The 24,520-nt window shown below is 54.7% G+C and overlaps 1 protein-coding gene across 1 annotated transcript; it reads right to left on the minus strand.

The window, feature by feature from the left end:
* Positions 1-1,366: 1,366 nt before the first annotated feature.
* Positions 1,367-23,738, minus strand: LOC138240685 (tripartite motif-containing protein 66-like). Its single transcript, XM_069191763.1, has 19 exons — positions 23,034-23,738; positions 21,012-21,127; positions 20,192-20,330; positions 19,977-20,094; positions 16,668-16,784; positions 14,962-15,076; positions 14,232-14,378; positions 12,867-12,981; positions 11,065-12,722; positions 9,786-9,947; positions 9,415-9,609; positions 8,428-8,665; positions 8,145-8,175; positions 6,917-7,058; positions 6,032-6,234; positions 5,213-5,318; positions 3,819-3,887; positions 2,923-3,066; positions 1,367-2,812 (listed from the first exon to the last, which is right to left on the minus strand). Exons 1-19 carry the CDS (start codon positions 23,239-23,241, stop codon positions 1,574-1,576), a joined length of 5,262 nt encoding a protein of 1,753 aa, XP_069047864.1. The 5' UTR covers positions 23,242-23,738; the 3' UTR covers positions 1,367-1,573.
* Between the last annotated feature and the right edge of the window lie 782 nt (positions 23,739-24,520).

Genomic DNA, 24,520 nt, shown 5'->3' on the forward strand with positions numbered 1-24,520 from the left:
CTCCCTGTCAATGCACTGCACACACACACACACGCGCGCGCACACACACACCCCCCACAGCCAGGATAACCAGGACGAAGCGCCCTTTTGAAACTCGGCGAAGGGGCCCCGATATCAGGAACCCAAACCGCGTTTTGGATCAGCGGGACAGAAGCTCGTGGGATGCCCGGAGCTCACGGCGAAACAACGCACCGGTACGCCTCCACTTCCTCAGCCCGTTGGAAGACCTCGGCCTGTCCTCGGCCCGTCCTCGCCCCGCTCCCCACCTTTACAGTGCGATTACAGTGGGGTAATCACCCGGAAAGGCGCTACAGGGGGTGAGCGGGCCGGCCCAGTCCCTCACCGGAGAGCAGCTCCCCTCTACGTCAGACATTTTTACTGCTCATTTTTACAGCCTCAAGGAAGGCTGGGAGTATCGCCAAGAACACCAGTCACCCTGGTTCCCGCCTCTTCTCCACCCTTCCCTCCGGGAAGCGTTATAGGAGCAGAAAGGCACGAACCTCCTGATTCAGAAACGGTTTCTTCCCACAAGCTGTCAGATTACCGAACTCTTGACGTTTTTTTCCCCCCCGGCCTAAGATGCATGTGCTGATGTTTTGTGGTTTCCTTTGTTGTTTTTGTACTGGAGCTGATGCATGCAAATAAGCACCTCATGGCACCTGTGCAGATTAATAATAATAATAATAATAATAGCTTACACTTATATAGCGCTTTTCTGGACACTCCACTCAAAGCGCTTTACAGGTAATGGGGATCCCCTCCACCCCCACCAGTGTGCAGCCCCACCTGGATGATGCGACGGCAGCCATAGTGCGCCAGAACGCTCCCCACACACCAGCTCTCAGTGGGGAGGAGAGCAGAGGGATGGAGCCAGTTCAGAGAGGGGGGTTATTAGGAGGCCATGATTGGTCAGGGCCAATGGGAAATTTGGCCAGGACACTGGGGTAACACCCCTACTCTTGTTGAGAGACACCCTGATTGTTAATGACCACAGAGAGTCAGGACCTCGGTTTGACGTCTCATCCGAAGGACGGCGCCTGTTTACAGTCTAGTGTCCCCATCACTATACTGGGGCATGAGGACCCACACAGACCGCAGGGTGAGCGCCCCCTGCTGGCCCCACTCACACCTCTCCCAGCAGCAGCCTCAGCTTTCCCAGGAGTCTCCCCTCCAGGTACTGGCCAGGCTCCCACCTGCTGAGCTTCAGTGGGGCTGCCAGTTGTGAGTTGCAGGGTGATCTGGCTGCTGGCCATATCAGATGACAAACCGAACTGAAGCTGGGAGGTTTGGGGGGGGCGAGGGGACGATTCAGGTTTGTGGGGGAGCTGGGGCAAGCAACAGGGAATCACCCAGGGCTGCAACTGCATCGCAAGTATTCTCCACTTTTAATTCAACAACAGATAAAAAAAAACAATTTGCAAATAGTGTTATGAGTTATCTAGACTAACTGTGACGATAACGTACACCCGTGTGCGATCCGGACTCCATCTTCCACACGTGCGTTCCAATACTGAAATGGACTGAGGTAGGTCAGACGCGCTGCGTCGGTGCACTTGCTGGTGCTTGGCCCTCTCTATCTCACGATCATCGTCAGCCTCAGTCTCTTCACCGGGGGTCCGTTCTCTTCTCCCTCCATCCTCACCACCCTCACCATCTTCACCTTTTCCTTCGGCCCCACCTCCTCCTTCTTCTTTGTAGTTGCTCCGCCCACCTCCTGGGGCCCGCCCCTTCCTGTCTTCTGTGCCCTCCCCTCCTCCTCCTGTTCCTGCCCCTCTCCTGCCTGGGCTCTGCCCCCCTCCTGCTCCTTTTCCTGGGCTCCGCCCCTGCCCCTCTCCTCCTCCTCCTCCTGCACTCCACCCCTCCCTCTCTTCTCCTCCTCCTCCTCCTGGGGACTGTCCCTTCCTCGCTCCTTCTCCTGGGCCCCACCCCTTCCTCTTTCCTGTCCCTCCTCCTCTTGGGCCCTACCCCTTCCTCTTTTCTGTCTCCTCCCCTCCTTCTCTTTGGCCCCACCCCTTCCTCTTTTCTGTCCCCTCCCCTCCTTCTCTTGGGCCCCACCCCTTCTTTTCTTCCCCCGCCCCTCTTCTGCCTGGGCCCCACCCCTTCCCCTCTCCTCCTGGGCCCCACCCCTTCTGCTCTCTTCCTCCTCGGCCCCACCCCTTCTGCTCTCTTCCTCCTCTTCCTCTTGGGCTCCACCCTTTCTGCTCTCTTCCTCCTCCTCCCGGGCCCCGCCCTCTCCTCTCTCCTCCTCCGGGGCTCCGCCCCCTCCTCTCTCCTCCTCCCGGGCCCCGCCCCCTCCTCTCTCCTCCTCCCGGGCCCCATCCCTTCTGCTCTCTTCCTCCTCCTCCTGGGCCCCGCCCCCTCCTCTCTCCTCCTCCTGGGCCCCATCCCTTCTGCTATCTTCCTCCTCCTCCCGGGCCCCGCCCCCTCCTCTCTCCTCCTCCCGGGCCCCGCCCCCTCCTCTCTCCTCCTCCCGGGCCCCGCCCCCTCCTCTCTCCTCCTCCCGGGCCCCATCCCTTCTGCTATCTTCCTCCTCCTCCGGGGCCCCGCCCCCTCCTCTCTCCTCCTCCCGGGCCCCGCCCCCTCCTCTCTCCTCCCCCCGGGCTCCGCCCCCTCCTCTCTCCTCCTCCCCCGGGGCTCCGCCCCCTCCTCTCTCCTCCTCCCCCTGCTGCTGCTCGCCCTCCCCCTCCCCTTCACCCTCCTCTCTCTCCCAGTAGCTGGGCGGCCTCATGAGCTTGGGATGCAAGCTGTTCCCGAAGACCTCGCTCAGCCTCCGCCGGAAGCACCCCTGGAGTTCTCGGACAGAGCGCGGGTCCTGGGGGGGGGGCGAGAGGAGGAGGCGGGGGGAGAAAAAGAAGAGGGATCAACCTGTGCCCTCCTGCTTTCAGCGCATGGCGCGGCCGGGGAGGGGGTCGGCCGCCATACCTCCGAGCTCGCCATCAGATTGCCCAGAAGGAGCCAGATGTCCGAGACGAACTCCGCTGGGGTGCGGTACGGCGGACTCAGTCTCCGTAGCAACCGCCCGCGAATCAGAGCCACGTCGATGTAGTGACAGGAGCGAGGGGAGACCTTGGAAGAGACCGCGAGGGGAAAAACACGCCAGCGTGAGCGCACCCAACCGTATATTAACACAGTATACTCCAGTACAACACCATACACCCCAATAGTAATCCCTCACACTAGTATAGCCCCTGTCTGGACCCTCCACCCGGAGCTCTTCCCAGGTCAGGGGGAATCCCACTGCCCCCACCAGTGTGCAGCCCCCACCTGGATGATGCTCCAGTCCTCTCCCACACACCAGCTCTCAGTGGGGAGGAGAGCAGAGGGATGGAGCCAGTTCAGAGAGGGGGGTTATTAGGAGGCCATGAGGGGTAAAGGCCAGGGGGGGAATTTGGCCAGGACACTGGGGTGACACCCCTACTCTTGACGAGAGACACCCCGGGATTGTTAATGACCACAGAGAGTCAGGACCTCGGTTTTACGTCTCATCCGAAGGACGGCGCCTGTTTACAGTCTAGTGTCCCCGTCACTATACTGGGGCATGAGGACCCACACAGACCGCAGGGTGAGCGCCCCCTGCTGGCCCCCACTCACACCTCTCCCAGCAGCAGCCTCAGCTTTCCCAGGAGTCTCCCCTCCAGGTACTGGCCAGGCTCCCACCTGCTGGGCTCCAGTGGGGTTTGTCAGCTGGGAGCTGCAGGGCGATATGGCTGCTAACTATTAAAGTGGCAGTACGTTACACTATCACATCATCAGTAAGGTACAGTAGCAGAGTCGTTAGGGGGTGGCTACTATTACTAGCAGTAATGTACAGTACTAACCTGAGGCTTCCTGTGCAGCGCAGAGCTGTGTGTATTACACATCAGCACCAGCAAGAGGTGCTCACACTTCTGCAGGAGGTAGAAAACAAAATGTGAGAGAAGGGACAGGCGATAGGAGGCACACAGAGACAAACAGCACCTCACCAAGAGGTCAGACAGGTGTGTTTGATGGGAGACACAGAGAGGTACACAAGACAAACAGCACCTCACTCTGTGGTCAGACAGGTGTGTTTGATGGGAGAAACAGACAACACCTCACTCTGTGGTCAGACAGTTGTGTTTGATGGGAGACACCGACAGGTACACAGAGACACAGACAGCACCTCACTGTGTGATCAAAGAGGTGTGTTTGATGGGAGACACCGACAGGTACACAGAGACACAGACAGCACCTCACCGTGAGGTCAGACAGGTGCGTTTGATGGGAGACACCGGACAGGTACATAGAGACACAGACAGCACCTCACCGTGAGGTCAGACAGGTGTGTTTGATGGGAGACACAGACAGGTACAGAGACACAGACAGCACCTCACTCTGTGGTCAGACAGGTGTGTTTGATGGGAGACACAGACAGGTACAGAGACACAGACAGCACCTCACTCTGTGGTCAGACAGGTGTGTTTGATGGGAGACACAGACAGGTACAGAGACACAGACAGCACCTCACTCTGTGGTCAGACAGGTGTGTTTGATGGGAGACACAGACAGGTACAGAGACACAGACAGCACCTCACTCTGTGGTCAGACAGGTGTGTTTGATGGGAGACACAGACAGGTACAGAGACACAGACAGCACCTCACTCTGTGGTCAGACAGGTGTGTTTGATGGGAGACACAGACAGGTACAGAGACACAGACAGCACCTCACTCTGTGGTCAGACAGGTGTGTTTGATGGGAGACACAGACAACACCTCACTCTGTGGTCAGACAGTTGTGTTTGATGGGAGACACCGACAGGTACACAGAGACACAGACAGGACCTCACTGTGCGATCAAAGAGGTGTGTTTGATGGGAGACACCGACAGGTACACAGAGACACAGACAGCACCTCACCGTGAGGTCAGACAGGTGTGTTTGATGGGAGACACAGACAGGCACACAAAGAGACCTGCTGGTGCTGTCAAACAGATTTCTAACCTCTCAGCTCATTTAGCCAGTAGCCTTTTAAATGACTGTCGAGCACAAACCTGCAGCACCCAAATCCCAAGCACCGAGAAACCCAGACATCAACAAAAGCTCGGGGAGAGAGTCGAGGAACAAGCAAAGGTTAATTCATAATTATTAATTATTATTATTATTCCTGGCTGAAAAAACAGACGGAAGAACTGCTCTGGGCTCTTCGGCAGCGAGCTGGAAGGTCAGTCAGAGAGGGAGCAGGAAGAGAGCCTCACCCGCTGGTCAGGAACGGCCAGGCAGGTGTGCTTGCCTGGGAACTCCCCACTGTAGTGATCTCCCACATCGGACAGGTCTCGACACAGCATGCACTGCCACTGGGCTCTGCAGGAAAGAGGAGGAGGTCAATCCAGACAGACCTGGCTGCCCAGAGAGGACAGGCTCAGTGACCTCAGTCTGGACACACACACTGGACACAGGCAGACCTGGCTGCCCAGAGAGGACAGGCTGTGCTCCCACTGCCAGCGGGGAGAAAAAGAGACAGAGGTGCACTTCCTACTGCACTGTGACAGATACTCTGGGATTAGAGAAACATTCTTCCCGAAATTCAGAAATCTAATCCCAGAGTTCCCACACCTGCCAGAATCACAACAGGTCCCAATCCTACTGGGAGAGGGAGGAGGGAACTCAGTTGATCTGGCAGCCCAGTATGTGATCTCCTGTCCCAGCCTGAGGAACAGTGAGTCCGTCTCCCAATAATGCTCCAGCCGCCTACAGTATATGTCAATATTTTATAATATGTCTTTGTTGTAAATGTCTGTAACATGTCTGTAGATTTTATTTTACTTCTATTTTTTGTCTTGTTCCCTGTTAATTTTATTATTTGTATTTGCTTTGGCAACACTGATTGCACCCATCGGTCATGCTCATAAAGCACCTTGAATTGAATTGAATTGACTCACACTTCGATCGGAAGATCAAAGGTTGTAAATTGGTTTAAAAGCCGTCCCAGGGAAGGCCCGTTCAATCTCTTCCCTTCCCCCTCTCCCTGCTAGGCCTCCTCCCCCACACCTGGCTCTCCGCTCCCCCCTCCTCACCTCTTCGTTTTCGGGATCGGGGGCACGTGGCAGTGTCTGTGGAAGCCTGTCCGGCACTCGGCGCAGAGCACCAGGCGATCTGGGGTCCCGCAGACCGCGCAGCGCTCGTGGTTCCCCACAGGGGGGCGCCGCGCGGAGCGAGAGGGCAGCTGCGGAGGGCTACTGCCCGGTCCAGGAACCTCCTTGGTTACCAGGGAGCCGGTCTGAGAGAGAGAGAGAGAGAGAGGGGGGTTAATACACACACTACAGTACATTAACACTACTGTTCATACAGACACACTGACTGGACACTCCAGTACATTAACACTGCACTGAGAGAGAGAGGGGTTCATACAGACACACTGACTGGACACTCCAGTACATTAACACTGCACTGAGAGAGAGAGGGGGTTCATACAGACACACTGACTGGACACTCCAGTACATTAACACTGCACTGAGAGAGAGAGAGGGGTTAATACAGACACACTGACTGGACACTCCAGTACATTAACACTGCACTGAGAGAGAGAGAGGGGTTAATACAGACACACTGACTGGACACTCCAGTACATTAACACTGCACTGAGAGAGAGAGGGGTTAATACAGACACACTGACTGGACACTCCAGTACATTAACACTGCACTGAGAGAGAGAGGGGTTCATACAGACACACTGACTGGACACTCCAGTACAGTAACACTGCACTGAGAGAGAGAGGGGTTAATACAGACACACTGACTGGACACTCCAGTACATTAACACTGCACTGAGAGAGAGGGGGGTTCATACAGACACACTGACTGGACACTCCAGTACATTAACACTGCACTGAGAGAGAGAGGGGTTCATACTGCACACCACAGGGACATCACAGTGGGACTCAGGAGAGGACGGTATTCACCCCGGTGTCGGGCTCTTCCGTTATCTGCTCCAGGATCCACCGGGGATCATTCGGCAGGGTGACGATGCGAAACTGAGGGAGGGGGCCATCCGATGGGAATTCCACAGGCAGGCGGAAAAGACGGACGCGGGGGACCGGCATCCTGAGGGAAGGCAGCAGGCAGGCGCGTTAGTACAGAGGGCTGGACGGGGACCGTCTGTGCAGCTCGGAAACAAGGTCCTGCGCTGTTGAACTACATTTCCCATAACCCCCCACCCCGGCTACTTCCTGGGTTCCTTCAATCCTGTGAGTCGCTTAGCTGCCTGTCACTCATGATGTCACTTAAGTCCCGCCCACGGCCTGCTGGTTTAAAGGGAGGAGGTGTCTGGAACAATCATAGAGCACTCTTTGCACACGGAAACTCTATATTGTGGACATGCCACATATGAAGTTAGACACTCACAACATTTGTTACTACAGATTATGAAATACAGGTAAGACCCTGTTGTGTTCTGCTTAATACGCTGAAGTATAAAAATGACGTCCATGTGCACAGAGGTCCTGTGAGCCTACTGTAGCTCGGATAAAGGCAACAACAAGAGCCCGTTCTCTCGGGAATGCAAGCTTGAGGAGATGTCCGATCTGGTGTGTGTGTGTGTGTCCTGTGATGGACTGGCCCTGGTATGAGTGTGTGTGTGTGTGTGTGTGTGTGTGTGTGTCCTGTGATGGACTGGCCCTGGTATGAGAGTGTGTGTGTGTGTGTGTCCCGTGTTGGACTGGCCCTGGTGTGTGTGTGTGTGTGTCCCGTGTTGGACTGGCCCTGGTGTGTGTGTGTGTGTGTCCCGTGTTGGACTGGCCCTGGTGTGTGTGTGTGTGTGTCCCGTGATGGACTGGCCCTGGTGTGTGTGTGTATGTGTCCCGTGATGGACTGGCCCTGGTGTGTGTGTCCCGTGATGGACTGGCCCTGGTGTGTGTGTCCCGTGATGGACTGGCCCTGGTCCTGGTGTGTGTGTCCTGTGATGGACTGGTGTCCTGCCCAGAGTGTACCCTGCCTTGCACCCACTGCTTGTTGGGATAGACTCCAGCTCCCCTGCAAACCCTCTCCTGAATACGAGTTAAAAAAGAAGAAGATCGGACAGATCTCTTGTAGCCCTGTTTGCCTGTGTCCCGTATTGGGGTGTCGCGGTGTGGACTCATCAGGGTGCCCACCCAGGCAGCGAGCCCTCGCACAGCCGAGATCACACCTCACCTGCTGACCGGCGAGCGCAGCGCGTCTCCGCCTGCAAGAGACGGGAGAGGAAGGGTCAGGACAGGGCGGGGGGGGGTGGGCACCGATGTGGGACGAGACGTGGGCGGGTCAGGGGGGTTTCCGACGGCTCCTGATCCTGCCTCCTGTTCAGCCTGGCAGGGGGTGACGCAGCACCCCAGGGCCGGCGCGCCCCCGACCCTTCGCCGTCCTGCTTCTCTCGGCTGCGCTGCGGTGCAGGGGGGGGGGCCTGGGGGACAGACGGACAGACGCAATCCGTACTCACCCGGACTCCCGGCACGTCCTGTCCCCCTCTCCTCCTCCTCCTCCTTCGGCTGCTCCTCGCCCTTCTCCTCTGGCACGTTTTCCTGCAGGTCTTCCTCGTCCTTCGGCTCCTTGCCCTTCTCCCCCGTCAGGTTTTCCTCCTCCTCCTCCTCCTCCTCCTCCTCTTTCCGCCCATTCAGGTTCTCTTTCACCGGTTCCTCCTCTTCCTCCTCCTCCTCCTCCTTCACCTCTCTCACCTCCTGCCCCAGCGAGGGAGACAAGGAAAGGGAATGACTACGTTATCCCTTGGCCAGGCTGCGGTCCCTCTTTCCCCACAACGTGGACACCAGAATTACCCACTATAATAATAATAATAATAATAATAATAATAATAATAATAGCTTACACTTATATAGCGCTTTTCTGGACACTCCACTCAAAGCGCTTTACAGGTAATGGGGATCCCCTCCACCCCCACCAGTGTGCAGCCCCACCTGGATGATGCTCCAGTCCTCTCCCACACCAGCTCTCAGTGGGGAGGAGGGCAGAGGGATGGAGCCAGTTCAGAGAGGGGGGTTATTAGGAGGCCATGAGGGGTAAAGGCCAGGGGGGAAATTGGCCAGGACACTGGGGTAACACCCCTACTCTTGTCGAGAGACACCCTGGGATTGTTAATGACCACAGAGAGTCAGGACCTCGGTTTGACGTCTCATCCGAAGGACGGCGCCTGTTTACAGTCTAGTGTCCCCGTCACTATACTGGGGCATGAGGACCCACACAGACCGCAGGGTGAGCGCCCCCTGCTGGCCCCACTCACACCTCTCCCAGCAGCAGCCTCAGCTTTCCCAGGAGTCTCCCCTCCAGGTACTGGCCAGGCTCCCACCTGCTGGGCTCCAGTGGGGGCTGCCAGCTGGGAGCTGCAGGGTGATCTGGCTGCTGGCATACGCTTCCTATGCCTCCTCTCGGAGCACAGGTAAAAGTACTGCGTCTGCGTGCTCCAACCACCCACCTGCAGCCCGCCCCTCGGGCTTGGCACGTCTTCGCCGACTTCCCTGAGCCGGGGGGTCCGTTCGCCGAGCTGAGCCGCGATTGGCCGCTGGCTCCCCAGCGCTCGGAGCTGATTGGCCGGGAGCTGCTGGACGAACACGGGCAGACAACTTCCCAGCGTGCCTCGGGACGCCAGGAGTTGGGGTTGGGGGGCAGCCTGAGGGGAGGGGGCAAGTGTGTCCAAAGGGATGACAAGAGAAATGTCAATATTTCAGGGATTTGTTTTTTTAACAAACAAACAAACAAACAAACAAACAAACAAACAAACAAACAAACAAACAAACAAACAAACAAACAAACAAACAAACAAACAAAGGGAGAAGGCAAGCTGACCTGCTGTATGTAGAAGACCTGCTGGGTGCCCATTGTCAACATGGGAGTGACAGTCTTGTATAGTATGGTCTGAGGGACGGGCATGAACACAGGGGGACTGCTGGCCATCCCTGTCCATTCGGGAGTCTTCCACACCAGCACAGAGCTGGGTCTAGGAGAGGTCTGCAAAAGAAAGGAGTTAATACTGACTGGACACTCCAGTACATTAACACTGCACTGAGAGAGAGGGGGGTTCATACAGACACACTGACTGGACACTCCAGTACATTAACACTGCACTGAGAGAGAGAGGGGTTCATACAGACACACACACTGACTGGACACTCCAGTACATTAACACTGCACTGAGAGAGAGAGGGGTTCATACAGACACACTGACTGGACACTCCAGTACATTAACACTGCACTGAGAGAGAGGGGGGTTCATACAGACACACTGACTGGACACTCCAGTACATTAACACTGCACTGAGAGAGAGAGGGGTTCATACAGACACACTGACTGGACACTCCAGTACATTAACACTGCACTGAGAGAGAGGGGGGTTCATACAGACACACTGACTGGACACTCCAGTACATTAACACTGCACTGAGAGAGAGAGGGGTTAATACAGACACACTGACTGGACACTCCAGTACATGAACACTGCACTGAGAGAGAGAGGGGTTCATACAGACACACTGACTGGACACTCCAGTACATTAACACTGCACTGAGAGAGAGAGGGGTTCATACAGACACACTGACTGGACACTCCAGTACATTAACACTGCACTGAGAGAGAGAGAGGGGGTGATACAGACACACTGACTGGACACTCCAGTACATTAACACTGCACTGAGAGAGAGAGAGAGGGGTTCATACAGTCATTAACAACCCCAGGGTGTCTCTCGACAAGAGTAGGGGTGTTACCCCAGTGTCCTGGACAAATTCCCCCCCTGGCCTTTACCCCTCATGGCCTCCTAATAACCCCCCTCTCTGAACTGGCTCCATCCCTCTGCTCTCCTCCCCACTGAGAGCTGGTGTGTGTGAGAGGACTGGAGCATCATCCAGGTGGGGCTGCACACTGGTGGGGGTAGTGGGATTCCCCCTGACCTGGAAAGAGCTCGGAGTGGAAGGTCCAGACAGGCGCTATAGAAGCGAAAGGAATTATTCATTATTATTATAATCTCTGACTCATCTACTCGGTTTCTGCGGTATCCGGCCTACTCAGCGAGATTCGGAGAATCAACTCGGACCCGAACCCCTACAGATCCGCACCCAGGGGGACTCACCGGGTATCCGGGGGACGGGACAGCCAGGTCCGGCCCCGTCCCGACAGCGCCGAGGGGGAGGGAGACGGCCTGCCGCCCGCAGAAGGGAACGAGCTGGGCGGCGCCGCCGCCGCAGGGCCGGGGGTCCGGAGGGTCCGCACGCGAGCCGGGCAGGGTGGGGTGGTGGTTCCCCAGATGAACCGCCTGCGACCTCAAGTACTTAACCAGTCGGCTGAACACCTGGGGGTCTGGGGAGGGCAAGTCTGCTTTGTGGTGACGGGACGAGGAGCTGCCGGTTACTGGGAGCACTGGGCCAGTACTGGGAGAAGTTACTGGCAGCAGTGGGACAGAACTGACAGAGGAGCTGCAGGATCCTGGGAGGTCTGGGACTGGACTGGGAGAGGAGGAGGAGGAGGAGGAGGTAGATCCTGGGAGGTCTGGGACTGTACCGGGAGAGGGGGTGGTGGTTACTGGGAGCACTGGGACTGTACTGGGAGAGGGGGAGGTGGATTCTGGGAGCACTGGGACTGTACTGGGAGAGCAGGTGGTGGATCCTGGGAGCATTGGGACTGCACTGGGAGGGGAGGTGGCAGTTACTGGGAGCACTGGGACTGTACTGGTTGAGGGGCTGGAGGTCACTGGGGGTACTGGGCCTGTACTGGGAGAGAGCGTGATGGTGGTTACCGGGAATAGTGGAACTGTGCTGGAAAAGGTGATGGTGGTTACTGGAAGGACTGGAGCTGTACTGGGAGAGGAGGTTGTGGTTACTGGGAGGATTGGGACTGTAATTGGAGAGGAGGTGGTAATTACTGGGAGGACTGGGACTGGACTGGGAGAGAGGGTGGTGGTTTCCGGGAGCACTGGATCTGTACTGGGAGAGGTGGTGGTTACACTGAGAACTGGGACTGTACTAGGAGAGGGGGTGCTGGTTACTGGGAGCACTGGGCCAGTACTGGGAGAAGTGGTGGTAGTTACTGGCAGCAGTGGGACAGAACTGACAGAGGAGCTGCAGGTTACTGGGAGCACTGGAGCTGTACTGGGAAAGGAGGTGTTTACCGGGATCACTGGGACTGTACTGGGAGAGGTGGTGGTGGTTACTGGGAGGTCTGGGACTGTACTGGGAAAGTTGGTGTTTACTGAGAGGACTGGGACTGTACTGGGAGATGTGGTAGTTACTGGGAGGACTGGGACTGTACTGGAAGACTTGGTGTTTACTGAGAGGACTGGGACTGTACTGGAAGACGTGGTAGTTACTGGGAGGACTGGGACTGTACTGGGAAAGGTGGTGTTTACTGGGAGGACTGGGACTGTACTGGGAGAGGTGGTGTTTACTGGGAGCACTGGGACTGTACTGGGAGAGGTGGTGGTGGTGGTTTCTGGGAGCACTGGGACTATACTGGGAAAGGTGGTGTTTACCGGGAGGACTGGGACTGTACTGGGAAAGGTGGTGTTTACTGGGAGGACTGGGACTGTACTGGGAGAGGTGGTGGTGGTGGTGGTGGTTTCTGGGAGCACTGGGACTGGACTGGGATAGAGATTTCTGGCTGCTGAGAAGCAGGCAGCGCTATTTCTTGGGAGGGTTGTGACGGGTCTGGGGTACGGGGTGTTGAATTCTGGGCCTGTACTGGCTACACCGGGGCCCTGAGACTGAGCACCAACGTCTTTGCTCCCAACTTTAGCTGCAGAGAGGGTGGGGGGGGGGGTTTGGGGGAGAAGAAACGAGACTGCGTGAGAGAGACATTCCAGCGCAATCAAGGCCGTCGATTCTGAAAATCGAAAGAGAGCAAGGACAGCTCCACCCTGCTCACTCGGCAGGCACTGACCGTAGCGAGTGAGACAAGCGTCCATGGCCTCCAGATCCACTTGTAATCTCAGGTCCAAGACGACGCCCCCGCCCTGCAGCTGCTGGGACAGCAACCTCTGTAACTCAGACTGGATCTACAGAGAGAAGGGAGGGATGATGTCGTTTTCAAGAGCGCAGGACACACAGCAATGATTCTCCTGCAGGGTGTGGATGTTGTGCAGGTTGCGCAGCACGCAGATTAAATTAAATTGCACAGACCAGACAGTGGGAGCTGCAATGATCACAATATAATGTGTGAACTACAGTTTACAGCAGGGGGTTCCCAGTCCTGGGGCTGGTGATCCACACACACACCTGCTGGTTTCTGGTCCAGTCCAGCCCTCAGCAACACCATCAAACCCTTCGCTGACTTAACCATCAGCCGATTCATTTGAGCTGTTTGTTTCCCAGCTCTTGCACTGGTTTCGTGCTCCAACATGTTGACCTTGCAAGTGGAATAAAATCCCCAACAGTGCTGCAGCGCTGTAGCAGTCTCTCGCAGTGCGACAGCAGCTGTAGCAGTCTCTCGCAGTGCGACAGCAGCTGTAGCAGTCTCTCGCAGTGCGACAGCAGCTGTAGCAGTCTCTCGCAGTGCGACAGCAGCTGTAGCAGTCTCTCGCAGTGCGACAGCAGCTGTAGCAGTCTCTCGCAGTGCGACAGCAGCTGTAGCAGTCTCTCGCAGTGCGACAGCAGCTGTAGCAGTCTCTCGCAGTGCGACAGCAGCTGTAGCAGTCTCTCGCAGTGCGACAGCAGCTGTAGCAGTCTCTCGCAGTGCGACAGCAGCTGTAGCAGTCTCTCGCAGTGCGACAGCAGCTGTAGCAGTCTCTCGCAGTGCGACAGCAGCTGTAGCAGTCTCTCGCAGTGCGACAGCGCAGTGCTGCACCCATCTCCCGCAGTGCAACAGCAGCTGTAGCAGTCTCTCGCAGTGCGACAGCAGCTGTACCTGTCTCTCGCAGTGTGACAGCAGCTGTACCTGTCTCTCGCAGTGTGACAGCAGCTGTACCTGTCTCTCGCAGTGCGACAGCAGCTGTACCTGTCTCTCGCAGTGCGACAGCAGCTGTACCTGTCTCTCGCAGTGTGACAGCAGCTGTACCTGTCTCTCGCAGTGTGACAGCAGCTGTACCTGTCTCTCGCAGTGCGACAGCAGTTGTACCTGTTTCTCGCAGTGCGACAGCAGCTGTACCTGTCTCTCGCAGTGCGACAGCAGTTGTACCTGTTTCTCGCAGTGCGACAGCAGTTGTACCTGTTTCTCGCAGTGCGACAGCAGCTGTACCTGTCTCTCGCAGTGCGACAGCGCAGTGCTGCAGTGCTGCACCCATCTCTCGCAGTGCGCCAGCAGCTGTACCTGTCTCTTGCAGTGCAGCAGCGCAGTGCTGCTGTCCGAGGTCAGCGCCGTCTCTGTGAACTGCAGGGCGTGCTCTTGCCGGTCCCCCAGTCTCCGCAGGGCTGCCTGCCTCTCCGACAGCTCCCACCGCTGCCAGTCACACAGACTCTGGCAAGAACAAGGGACACACACAGCGCATTGTTACCACCGACACTGTCGCTCCCCCGGAACAAGTCACCTGGACACTGCAGGCCAGCGGAGAGCAGGCCAGGCCAGTCTGAGGCCAGTCTGAGGCCAGTCTGAGGCCAGTCTGAGGCCAGGCCAGTCCAGGCCAGTCCAGTCCAGGCCAGGCCAGGCCAGGCCAGGCCAGTGGAGAGCAGGCCAGTCCAGTCCAGGCCAGGCCAGTCCAGTGGAGAGCAGGCCAGGCCAGTCCAGGCCAGGCCAGGCCAGTCCAGTGGAGAGCAGGCCAGTCCAGGCCAGGCCAGGCCAGGCCAGGCCAGGCCAGTGGAGAGCAGGCCAGGCCAGGCCAGTGGAGAGCAGGCCAGGCCAGGCCAGTGGAGAGCAGGCCAGGCCAGGCCAGTGGAGAGCAGGCCAGGCCAGGCCAGTGGAGAGCAGGCCAGGCCAGGCCAGTGGAGAGCAGGCCAGTCCAGGCCAGGCCAGGCCAGTCCAGTCCAGTCCAGTCCAGTCCAGTGGAGAGCAGGCCAGTCCAGTCCAGTCCAGTCCAGTCCAGTCCAGTCCAGTCCGCCAGTACCTTGACCTCCTGCATCAGGTCCTGCTTCCTCTTCAGGACGGCCTTGCAGAGCTGCACCACCAGCGCCTTCGTCTGGACCCCCAGTCTCTTCTCCGTCTTCTCCACCTCGCCCAGCCTGGAGGGGGGGGGCAGCGCACACGCAGACAGAGGCTCAGCGCACCGAGCCGGCAGCGGCTCTCGCGTTACGTCAAGGAGAAAAGATCGCGCGCGCGGCATCACCCATCAGGACCCGACCCCCTGTTTGACATGTTGATCTTCAATGGTGCACTGCACCACCCCTCAGTGGATTCTCCCGCCACCCCTGCCTGTAGGGAGCCCCTCCGGTTTACAAGGCTCTGCTTGGCGGATCCCACCGGATCCCGGGCGGATCCGGACGTTTTTCTCCGGAATCCGAAACGGGGGGAGGGGTATCTCTGCCCGGCTCTCGTGCCAGCTGAGCTCTGCGCCTCCAGTACTGGGAGAAGTGGTGGTAGTTACTGGCAGCAGGGGGACAGAACTGACAGAGGAGCTGCAGGCTACTGGGAGCACTGGAGCTGTACTGGGAAAGGAGGTGTTTACCGGGATCGCTGGGACTGTACTGGGAGAGGGTGTAGCAGTGGTTACACTGAGAACTGGGACTGTACCAGGAGAGGTGGGGGTGGTTACTGGGAGGTCTGGGACTGTACTGGGAGATTTGGTGTTTACTGAGAGGACTGGGACTGTACTGGGAGATGTGGTAGTTACTGGGAGGTCTGGGACTGTACTGGAAGACTTGGGGTTTACTGAGAGGACTGGGACTGTACTGGGAGATGTGGTTGTTACTGGGAGGACTGGGACTGTACTGGAAGACTTGGTGTTTACCGAGAGGACTGGGACTGTACTGGAAGACGTGGTGGTTACTGGGAACACTGGGACTGGAGTGTCCAGTCAGTGTGACCGGCAAGAGCACGTCCTGCAGTTCACAGAGACGGCGCTGACCTCGGACAGCTGAGCTCTACACCTCCAGTGCTAACCCGAGGGCTTCACTGCCCAGCGGGGGGGCCCCCCCTCTTGCCCGACTGGACCTCATTCACGGTCAAGCAGAGACCCCGACTTTCGAGAGCGCCGGCGCCAGAAAACCCAGCACGAGCACATTTCGGCAGCCTCTCCTCGACACCCCGGCCGCGATCGATGACTAAAAACGCCCGCTGCCCAATTAAGGACAAACTGGCAAAGGAGAGGGCTACAGTCTGAGTGACCCTGCTGCTCAGAGACCGCGCCCACAGCAGGAGTGATGCACGTTTCCTGGAAGGAAAGCAAGCTGGTTCCCCTTCAGGCAGCGTATCTGAAAACCCAGAATAGGGGGTATCCCCAATCCAGAGTTTCCCCACGCCTCCTGACCTTTAAAGGGCCAAAGGCATTTTTGACCAATCCGGCCCGGACCCGAAACGGAAATGGGCTCTCCCCCGATGAAGACACTGGGCTGGGGCAGGAAACCCGAACCCCAGGACGCAGCGTTTTCTCCAGGACCGGTGTCGGGGAGCCCCGACCTCAGACGCGCAAGACTAACGCCGCCGCCGTTGGGGTACAATCCCGACTGGCCAGCTCCGTGCCTGTTGCTCCTTCAGGAAGAGGAGAGCGAGGAGCGCTGTATCCCCACAGTTTCTCTTGGCGGACAGAGAAGCCGGTGGGGCTGGGATATCGGCAGTGCCAAAAAACAAAAAGGAAAACCCAGGAGGCACACAGACCTTAGATCGAGCTCCAGGATCATCTTCTTCACCCGCTCGTGCTGTTGTCTCACATGCTCCAGCAGGGAGAGAATGTGCTGCCTCTGAGAGGAGACGGCCTCCTCGACAAACTGATACCTGGCGAGGACGGGAAATATGGTTTGGTTACAATATATTGTGACAAACGACGGGGGGGGTGAATATACCTATTCCTCAATCCCTGGCACAGCTTGCGAAAAGAGCAAGGACTCAGGGACACGGGGGTTCAACTAATATTTACGAGCGGGGTCAGAGCCGACTTCAGTGCGTGTCGTAAGATGCTACAGATGTTCTGTCAGTCGGTGGTGGCGATTTTCCTACGCAGTGGGGTGCTGGGGCTCTGGGATTAGGGCAGGGGATTCTAACACAGGCTCATCAGGAGAGCCAGCTCTGTCACTGGGTCTGGGTCTGGCCCGGACCCCTCGGAGGTAGTGGCCGAGAGGAGAATGGTGTCCACCATAGAGGCCATCATGGACAACGGCTCCCAGCCCCTCTATGACAGGCTTGCGGAAATGAAGAGCACGTCCAGCAATAGACTGATCCGACCCCCCGGTGCGACAGGGAGCGCTACAGGAGGTCATTCTGGCCTTCTCCCACAAGACTGTACGACGCACCCACCTTGCGTCTGGGCAGAGGCAACACCGACAGTGACCTGTTTCTGGACTGAACAGTTGACTGATCCATCTGTGCTTTTTCCTTTCCCATTTAAAACTGTTTTTGTGTAATACACGCCAGGGACCTGTGCAATTCATTTATATTTAAAGTCATATTGTGCAATACGACTTTTTTGTGCACTGGTTTGTTCTTTGTGTGCTCTGGACTGTGAGTCACTCTTCCTAGTGCGCTTCTCACTGTACTGGTTGTATTGTATAATTATTATTGTATCATTCGTTACACTGTGTTTGTGTTGTCTGTGTTAATGCTGCTGTTGCACTGCGATTTCCCTCACGGGATCAATAAAGTATCTATTTATCAACAGTGACAATATACACACTAAAAAACCCTAAGAATATAAACATACAACACACAAGTGGAGTATCGGGGAAAAGGCAGCAACTCTGGTGTTCATGCAGCAGAAAACACCTCTATTGCATGTGCAGATGGGGAACCAGGTTTTGTCAAGCAAGACCCACAGAAGTATGGTTACGCACGTGAGGAAGGAGTCAAGCAAGTTCGTCATTGTTTGTGTGACCCTGCCAGGAACACGGGGCTGTTACGCCTTGCAACATGAACTACGTGACAGTTCAGCGAATACAGCCAAAAGCGGAACTCTACACTTTCACAAATGCTGGAGCAGGAAGTTACAAGACACAGGCGTTTAAGATATAAAAGACTCCTCGGACAGGGAGCGAAGAATGATTCCATCACAAGTTACCCTATGTCCAAACTTTCACATTAGGAGGCCCAGAGACCCAACGTCCTGACCACCCAGAAAAAAAAACAGTCTGTTACCAAATATTCCACTCTTAAATCAGAGCCTGCAGCTGGAGATGTTGGGGCTTTAATTTGCTGCAACAACCATAAACTGTAAAAGGTAAAATTGCGAGAGTACTTAACGACATTTAAAGAAGCGATTGAAGATTAACTTTCAGTCTCGCATGCGGATTCTAAATGCAAAATGTATTGCTACAACCAAAACATGCATAATAAACAAACAACGCAATAGAACACATCTGTGAAGTGATGTGCTGTGAGCACAGAATGATAACTCACCCAGGCATTACAAAAATCAGAGTTAATATCTTCAGAGCCCAAATACACAGCGACTATAATGTGGTACAGTCTAGAGTGCACGTTCTAAGCCTTGTATTATGAAATCCCATTGACTCTCAGACGCAAGTAATAATAATAATAATAATAATAATAATAATAATAATTGCTCACAGTTATATAGTGCTTTTCTGGACACTCCACTCAAAGGGCTTTACAGGAAATGGGGATCCCCTCCACCACCACCAGTGTGCAGCCCCACCTGGATGATGCGACGGCAGCCATAGTGCGCCAGAACGCTCCCCACACACCAGCTCTCAGTGGGGAGGAGAGCAGAGTAATGAAGCCAATTCATAGAGGGGGATTATTAGGAGGCCATGATTGGTAAGGGCCAATGGGAAATTTGGCCAGGGGTTACACCCCTACTCTTTTCGAGAAGCGCCCTGGGATTTTTAATGACCACAGAGAGTCAGGACCTTGGTTTTACGTCTCATCTGAAGGACGGCGCCTGTTTACAGTCTAGTGTCCCCATCACTATACTGGGGCATGAGGACCCACATGGACCGCAGGGTGAGCACCCCCTGCTGGCCCCACTCACACCTCTCCCAGCAGCAGCCTTAGTTTTTCCCAGGAGGTCTCACATCCAGGTACTGACCAGGCTCACACCTGCTTAGCTTCAGTGGGTTGCCAGTTGTGAGTTGCAGGGTGATATGGCTGCTTAGTAGATGTGCATTTACAATCGCAGACGAAACATAAGACACCTGTTTTTTGGAATAACAGACTCTCGAGAATTATAATGTGAATAGTGAAGCTTTATACTCAAAAGCGCTGTTGTCCCAGCTTCTTTGAGGAGTTTAAACTCCGCGCTGGTAAGACAGATCTGGTTTGGATCCTACAGCTTTTCGGGGCTGGGAGGTTACCAGTGGCTGCTTGGTCAAGGCACACAAAGATTCGAAATCTTTCATAACACTTTAATTCTAAGTGAAATAACAGGCCTCCTTCCTACACAACAGAGGCCAAAAGAAGACATAAGCTAACTTGTAAACTAGAAACACAACCTGCGGCTAAATCTCTCTCTCTGCAAGCCCAGAAGCCACCACATGAACGACAACCTGCCTCCTTACCTTTAAACACGCACCCACTAACCAGGAGAGGACGTTTTTAACCGAGGGATTCTTCACACAGGAAATCTAAGCTCCCCAGAAAAACACAGAACAGCAGGCTCTCTTCACAAGGTTCAAATACTCAGCTCCAGCCTGGCCTTTCTGGGTGATCCGGAACAAGGGGCTCTGGCCTCCAATTTCTCTTCTTCTCCCTCTCGTATATGGTGTCTTCCTGGACTACTGATGGACATTCAAATAATTTTCCCCCAAAAACACCATTAACTGACAAAAAAAACCAAGGTAAACCCGGCGATAGCTTTGATCTTGGAATCTGGACCTCCTACATCTCAGCAAACATCCCTTTGCTTTGAAGCTGGAAATGCTGACAGCAAAACCAGGTGTTACCCCCCTTGTAACTACATTCTTGGGGGACACTGCTGTCTTGAGGTATGGCGCAAACGCGAATGTTTAAGGGTACCTGTGGTGTCTGTGATAAGTCAGCTGACAGTCCCGGCAGGTCACTTGATCGCACGAGACGCAGAAGAGTTTTAGAGGCTCCTCCCTATGGGCAGGGCAGAACAGTGTGGGGGCAGAACCTAGGAGGAAAGGCAGAGGGGTTTAATGCCGATGGGCTACACGTGACTTTCGTGTACGTTAAGAGTCAAATGCCGCAGCGAGAGGCTTAATACTCACGAACTCCCTTGCTCTCCGTGAGGACCGTGTGGTCCCTGGTCACCCGAACTCGGCGATGCGCTTGGGCGCAAGGACCACAGAGGCCCTCCCCACATTGTACACACCAGCCACTGAGATTAGTGTCCTGACAGCCCCCACACTGGAGAGAGAGAGAGAGGGGTTCATACAGACACACCGACTGGACACTCCAGTACATTAACACTATACTGAGAGAGAGAGGGGTTCATACAGACACACCGACTGGACACTCCAGTACATTAACACTGCACTGAGAGAGAGAGGGGTTCATACAGACACACTGACTGGACACTCCAGTACATTAACACTGCACTGAGAGAGAGGGGGGTTCATACAGACACACTGACTGGACACTCCAGTACATTAACACTGCACTGAGAGAGAGAGGGGTTCATACAGACACACTGACTGGACACTCCAGTACATGAACACTGCACTGAGAGAGAGAGGGGTTCATACAGACACACTGACTGGACACTCCAGTACATTAACACTGCACTGAGAGAGAGAGGGGTTCATACAGACACACTGACTGGACACTCCAGTACATTAACACTGCACTGAGAGAGAGAGATGTTAATACAAAATGACAAGCGAAATCTGGGACAATCTACACTTTACTGTGACCTTGATTATGTGACATAACACTTTTGGTATCAGTAACGAAGGCGAATAATTATCGAAATATAAGAATCATAGCAGAATGGATTTACGGAGGTTGATTAGTCATTAACAGATGGACAGACAGAGGATCGGAGAAGACCCAGAGCATTTTGAACAACTCTTGTCCTATTCCTCTTACCTTATTGGCTGGCCCGCCCCTTGACCCTGAAGTAGTATCCCTTATTAGGTAGTTGTCTGTAACCTCCTTGAGAGTATAGGTCTGCTTACAGACTGGGCACTCTGGACACACCGCCACTAAAAGAGACAGAAGAGTTAATACAGACACACTGACTGGACACTCCAGTACATTAACACTGCACTGAGAGAGAGGGGGGTTCATACAGACACACTGACTGGACACTCCAGTACATTAACACTGCACTGAGAGAGAGAGGGGTTCATACAGACTCACTGACTGGACACTCCAGTACATTAACACTGCACTGAGAGAGAGAGGGGTTCATACAGACACACTGACTGGACACTCCAGTACATTAACACTGCACTGAGAGAGAGAGAGGGTTCATACAGACACACTGACTGGACACTCCAGTACATTAACACTGCACTGAGAGAGAGAGGGGTTCATACAGACACACTGACTGGACACTCCAGTACATTAACACTGCACTGAGAGAGAGAGGGGTTCATACAGACACACTGACTGGACACTCCAGTACATTAACACTGCACTGAGAGAGAGAGGGGTTCATACAGACACCCTGACTGGACACTCCAGTACATGAACACTGCACTGAGAGAGAGAGGGGTTCATACAGACACACTGACTGGACACTCCAGTACATTAACACTGCACTGAGAGAGAGAGGGGTTCATACAGACACACTGACTGGACACTCCAGTACATTAACACTGCACTGAGAGAGAGAGGGGTTCATACAGACACCCTGACTGGACACTCCAGTACATGAACACTGCACTGAGAGAGAGAGGGGTTCATACAGACACACTGACTGGACACTCCAGTACATTAACACTACACTGAGAGAGAGAGGGGTTCATACAGACACACTGACTGGACACTCCAGTACATTAACACTGCACTGAGAGAGAGAGGGGTGTTAATAATAAAACCGAGGTCCTGACTCTCTGTGGTCATTAACAATCCCAGGGTGTCTCTCGACAAGAGTAGGGGTGTTACCCCAGTGTCCTGGCCAAATTCCCCCCCTGGCCTTTACCCCTCATGGCCTCCTAATAACCCCCCTCTCTGAACTGGCTCCATCCCTCTGCTCTCCTCCCCACTGAGAGCTGGTGTGTGTGAGAGGACTGGAGCATCATCCAGGTGGGGCTGCACACTGGTGGGGGTACTGGGATTCCCCCTGACCTGGGAAGAGCTCGGAGTGGAGGGTCCAGACAGGCGCTCTAGAGGTGTGAGTCCTTAATTATTACAACCCGTGATGGACTTGAAACCTTCACTTCCTGACAGTATATTGAGACCGTGTGCGTGTGCGCCTGGGAAGACGGCAAGAGGTGTGAACGGACGTGCCAAACGGTGAGAGAAATAGCCAGACTCGCCGGGGGGGGTTAGAAGGGTTACCCCGATCCCAGAAAGGGGGGACCCTCTCCCCTGTATATGCACAGCATCCCGGAAAGCGAGAGTCAAAGGCAGCCCCGAAACACACTAATAATAATAATAATAATAATAATAATAATAATAATAATAATAATAATAAAACACCCCAAAACAAAACCGTCTACAGGTACAACACCCTCTACAGCTTTTCTGCCTCCCACTAACAAAACCTTGCAGCTGTTTACAAGAATAATAATAAAAAAAGAATATAACCAGTAAAACAAACGCAAAATAAATCAACTGTCGGGGTTCCGTGCAGCTCTGGCTACGGGAGTTGTTTTTTTTTTTGTTTAGTTTTTTCGGGGCGTCTCTTGTGTGAACGCGTCCCTTCTCTGAAACGATTTAAAACGGATCCTCTTTCGGGTAACAACATCGGGGGGTGTCAATTAAATATTCGCATAGGCAGGTTCATAACTTTTTGTTTTAAAAAAAATAACTTTCCCTCCCGGGCAAAAGTCAACACTAACAGAAAACTCTCGATAACTTCAGAGGCACGGCGTCCATTTTCAACGCTGGTTCTCCCCCACCACCACCACAACCACACACTGATCTGCTGCTGGGACTCACCGTCCTCCCAGTCGGCGGGCGGCGACGAGAGGCAGCCCCGGCACAGGCAGTGCAGGCACGGCAGCAGCTGCGGTCTCCTCTCGGGGCCCAGCGGCGCCCCGCAAGCCCCGCACTCGCCTGGCCACGCAGCCGGCGGGCGGCGCGCCTCCGCCCGGCTGCGGCTCGGCCCGGGCCCGGCTCCCTCGCGGGGGGTCGGGCAGGCGGACATGATCCGGACGGGCGTGGGGGGGGGGGGGGGGGGTAGACGGCTCCGGCTCGCAGTGGCTTCTCCCGGGTGCAGCAACCCCTTTAGACGTGCGCCAACACCAGAGACGGGACTTTTTCCGCAACAAAACAAGGAGGCGGGGCGGCGCTGGGGAGCACGCCGCCACCCATCTGAAACCTGAGACGGCTGCACAGGTGAGGACCGGACCTCCAGTCCAGCTTTGCCCGGCAGGAGACTTTTGTGCAGCGAGAGAGAGAGAAAAAGAGAAGCGAGCCCCACGACCACAGCCAGATGCCTGCTCTGCTCTGCTTTGCTTTGCTTTGTTCCGCGCTGGTGAAAGCAGCAGGTTTCTGCTAGATTCCCCCTGAATTCTCTCAACGGCTCCGCTTCGTACGCCTACGATCCCCCCACCTCCGACTCTCCAGCCCCTGTGGGTTTGCAGAAAAGGCGCTTCAAACAGGGCGCTCAGCCTGCCCGCAGCGAGTCCGCGTGACGTCACGTCCCCCGCCACCGCCGGAACTACAAACCCCACAATCCTCTGCCCCCCCCTCGGGTCGTGACGTCAGACCGGAGGGTCTTTTTTAAACTTTAAACTTTTTTTTATTTTTTTTATTTGAACAATAATACAATCAACAAAAAGGAGACATACAAAACAAACAAGAGTACATGCAACATATCAATAACACCGTCAGGGGTACATATTACAATACAAAGAAATATGATGAAAAAAAGTTTAAACAGTGTAAATAAAGATAAGGCCTGCTGTCATGTTTTTACAATTTGAAATAGTCTGTAAATACACCTTTACCACCTTTACATCTCTTTTAAAATGTTAAGTTAAGCTTTATTATTCGACTGGGGGCCATCTTTGAATTGGCTACATTACTCTGCTCTATATAAGTGTAAGCAATTATTATTATTATTAACTGGGTTTTAAGGGCACACTCCAAATCAGTTGAAAACACTTCATACATCCCCCAGGGCTGTCAACACATTCCAGACAAAACGGGCTTAAAAAACATGATACCACAACATTTCTAAGTAAAGTATTTATATACAAAGCACAAACAGCACAAGATCCAAAAAAATGACTCTGAAAGTAACACTGTGGATTGTGAGGATGCTGTCCTGTGCTATGAAATAAAATAATAATAATCAGAACAGCAAAGCAACAAGGAAGAAAGACATTAGCAACAGAGAAGACAGTACAGCAGTTTTACAGGAGACAAGAGAGAAAAGTGTACCCTGTCTTAGACATTATAGACAGGATACACATAGCGCA

Source organism: Lepisosteus oculatus, chromosome 7 (genome assembly GCF_040954835.1).
Source record: "Lepisosteus oculatus isolate fLepOcu1 chromosome 7, fLepOcu1.hap2, whole genome shotgun sequence".
NCBI lineage: Eukaryota > Metazoa > Chordata > Actinopteri > Semionotiformes > Lepisosteidae > Lepisosteus > Lepisosteus oculatus.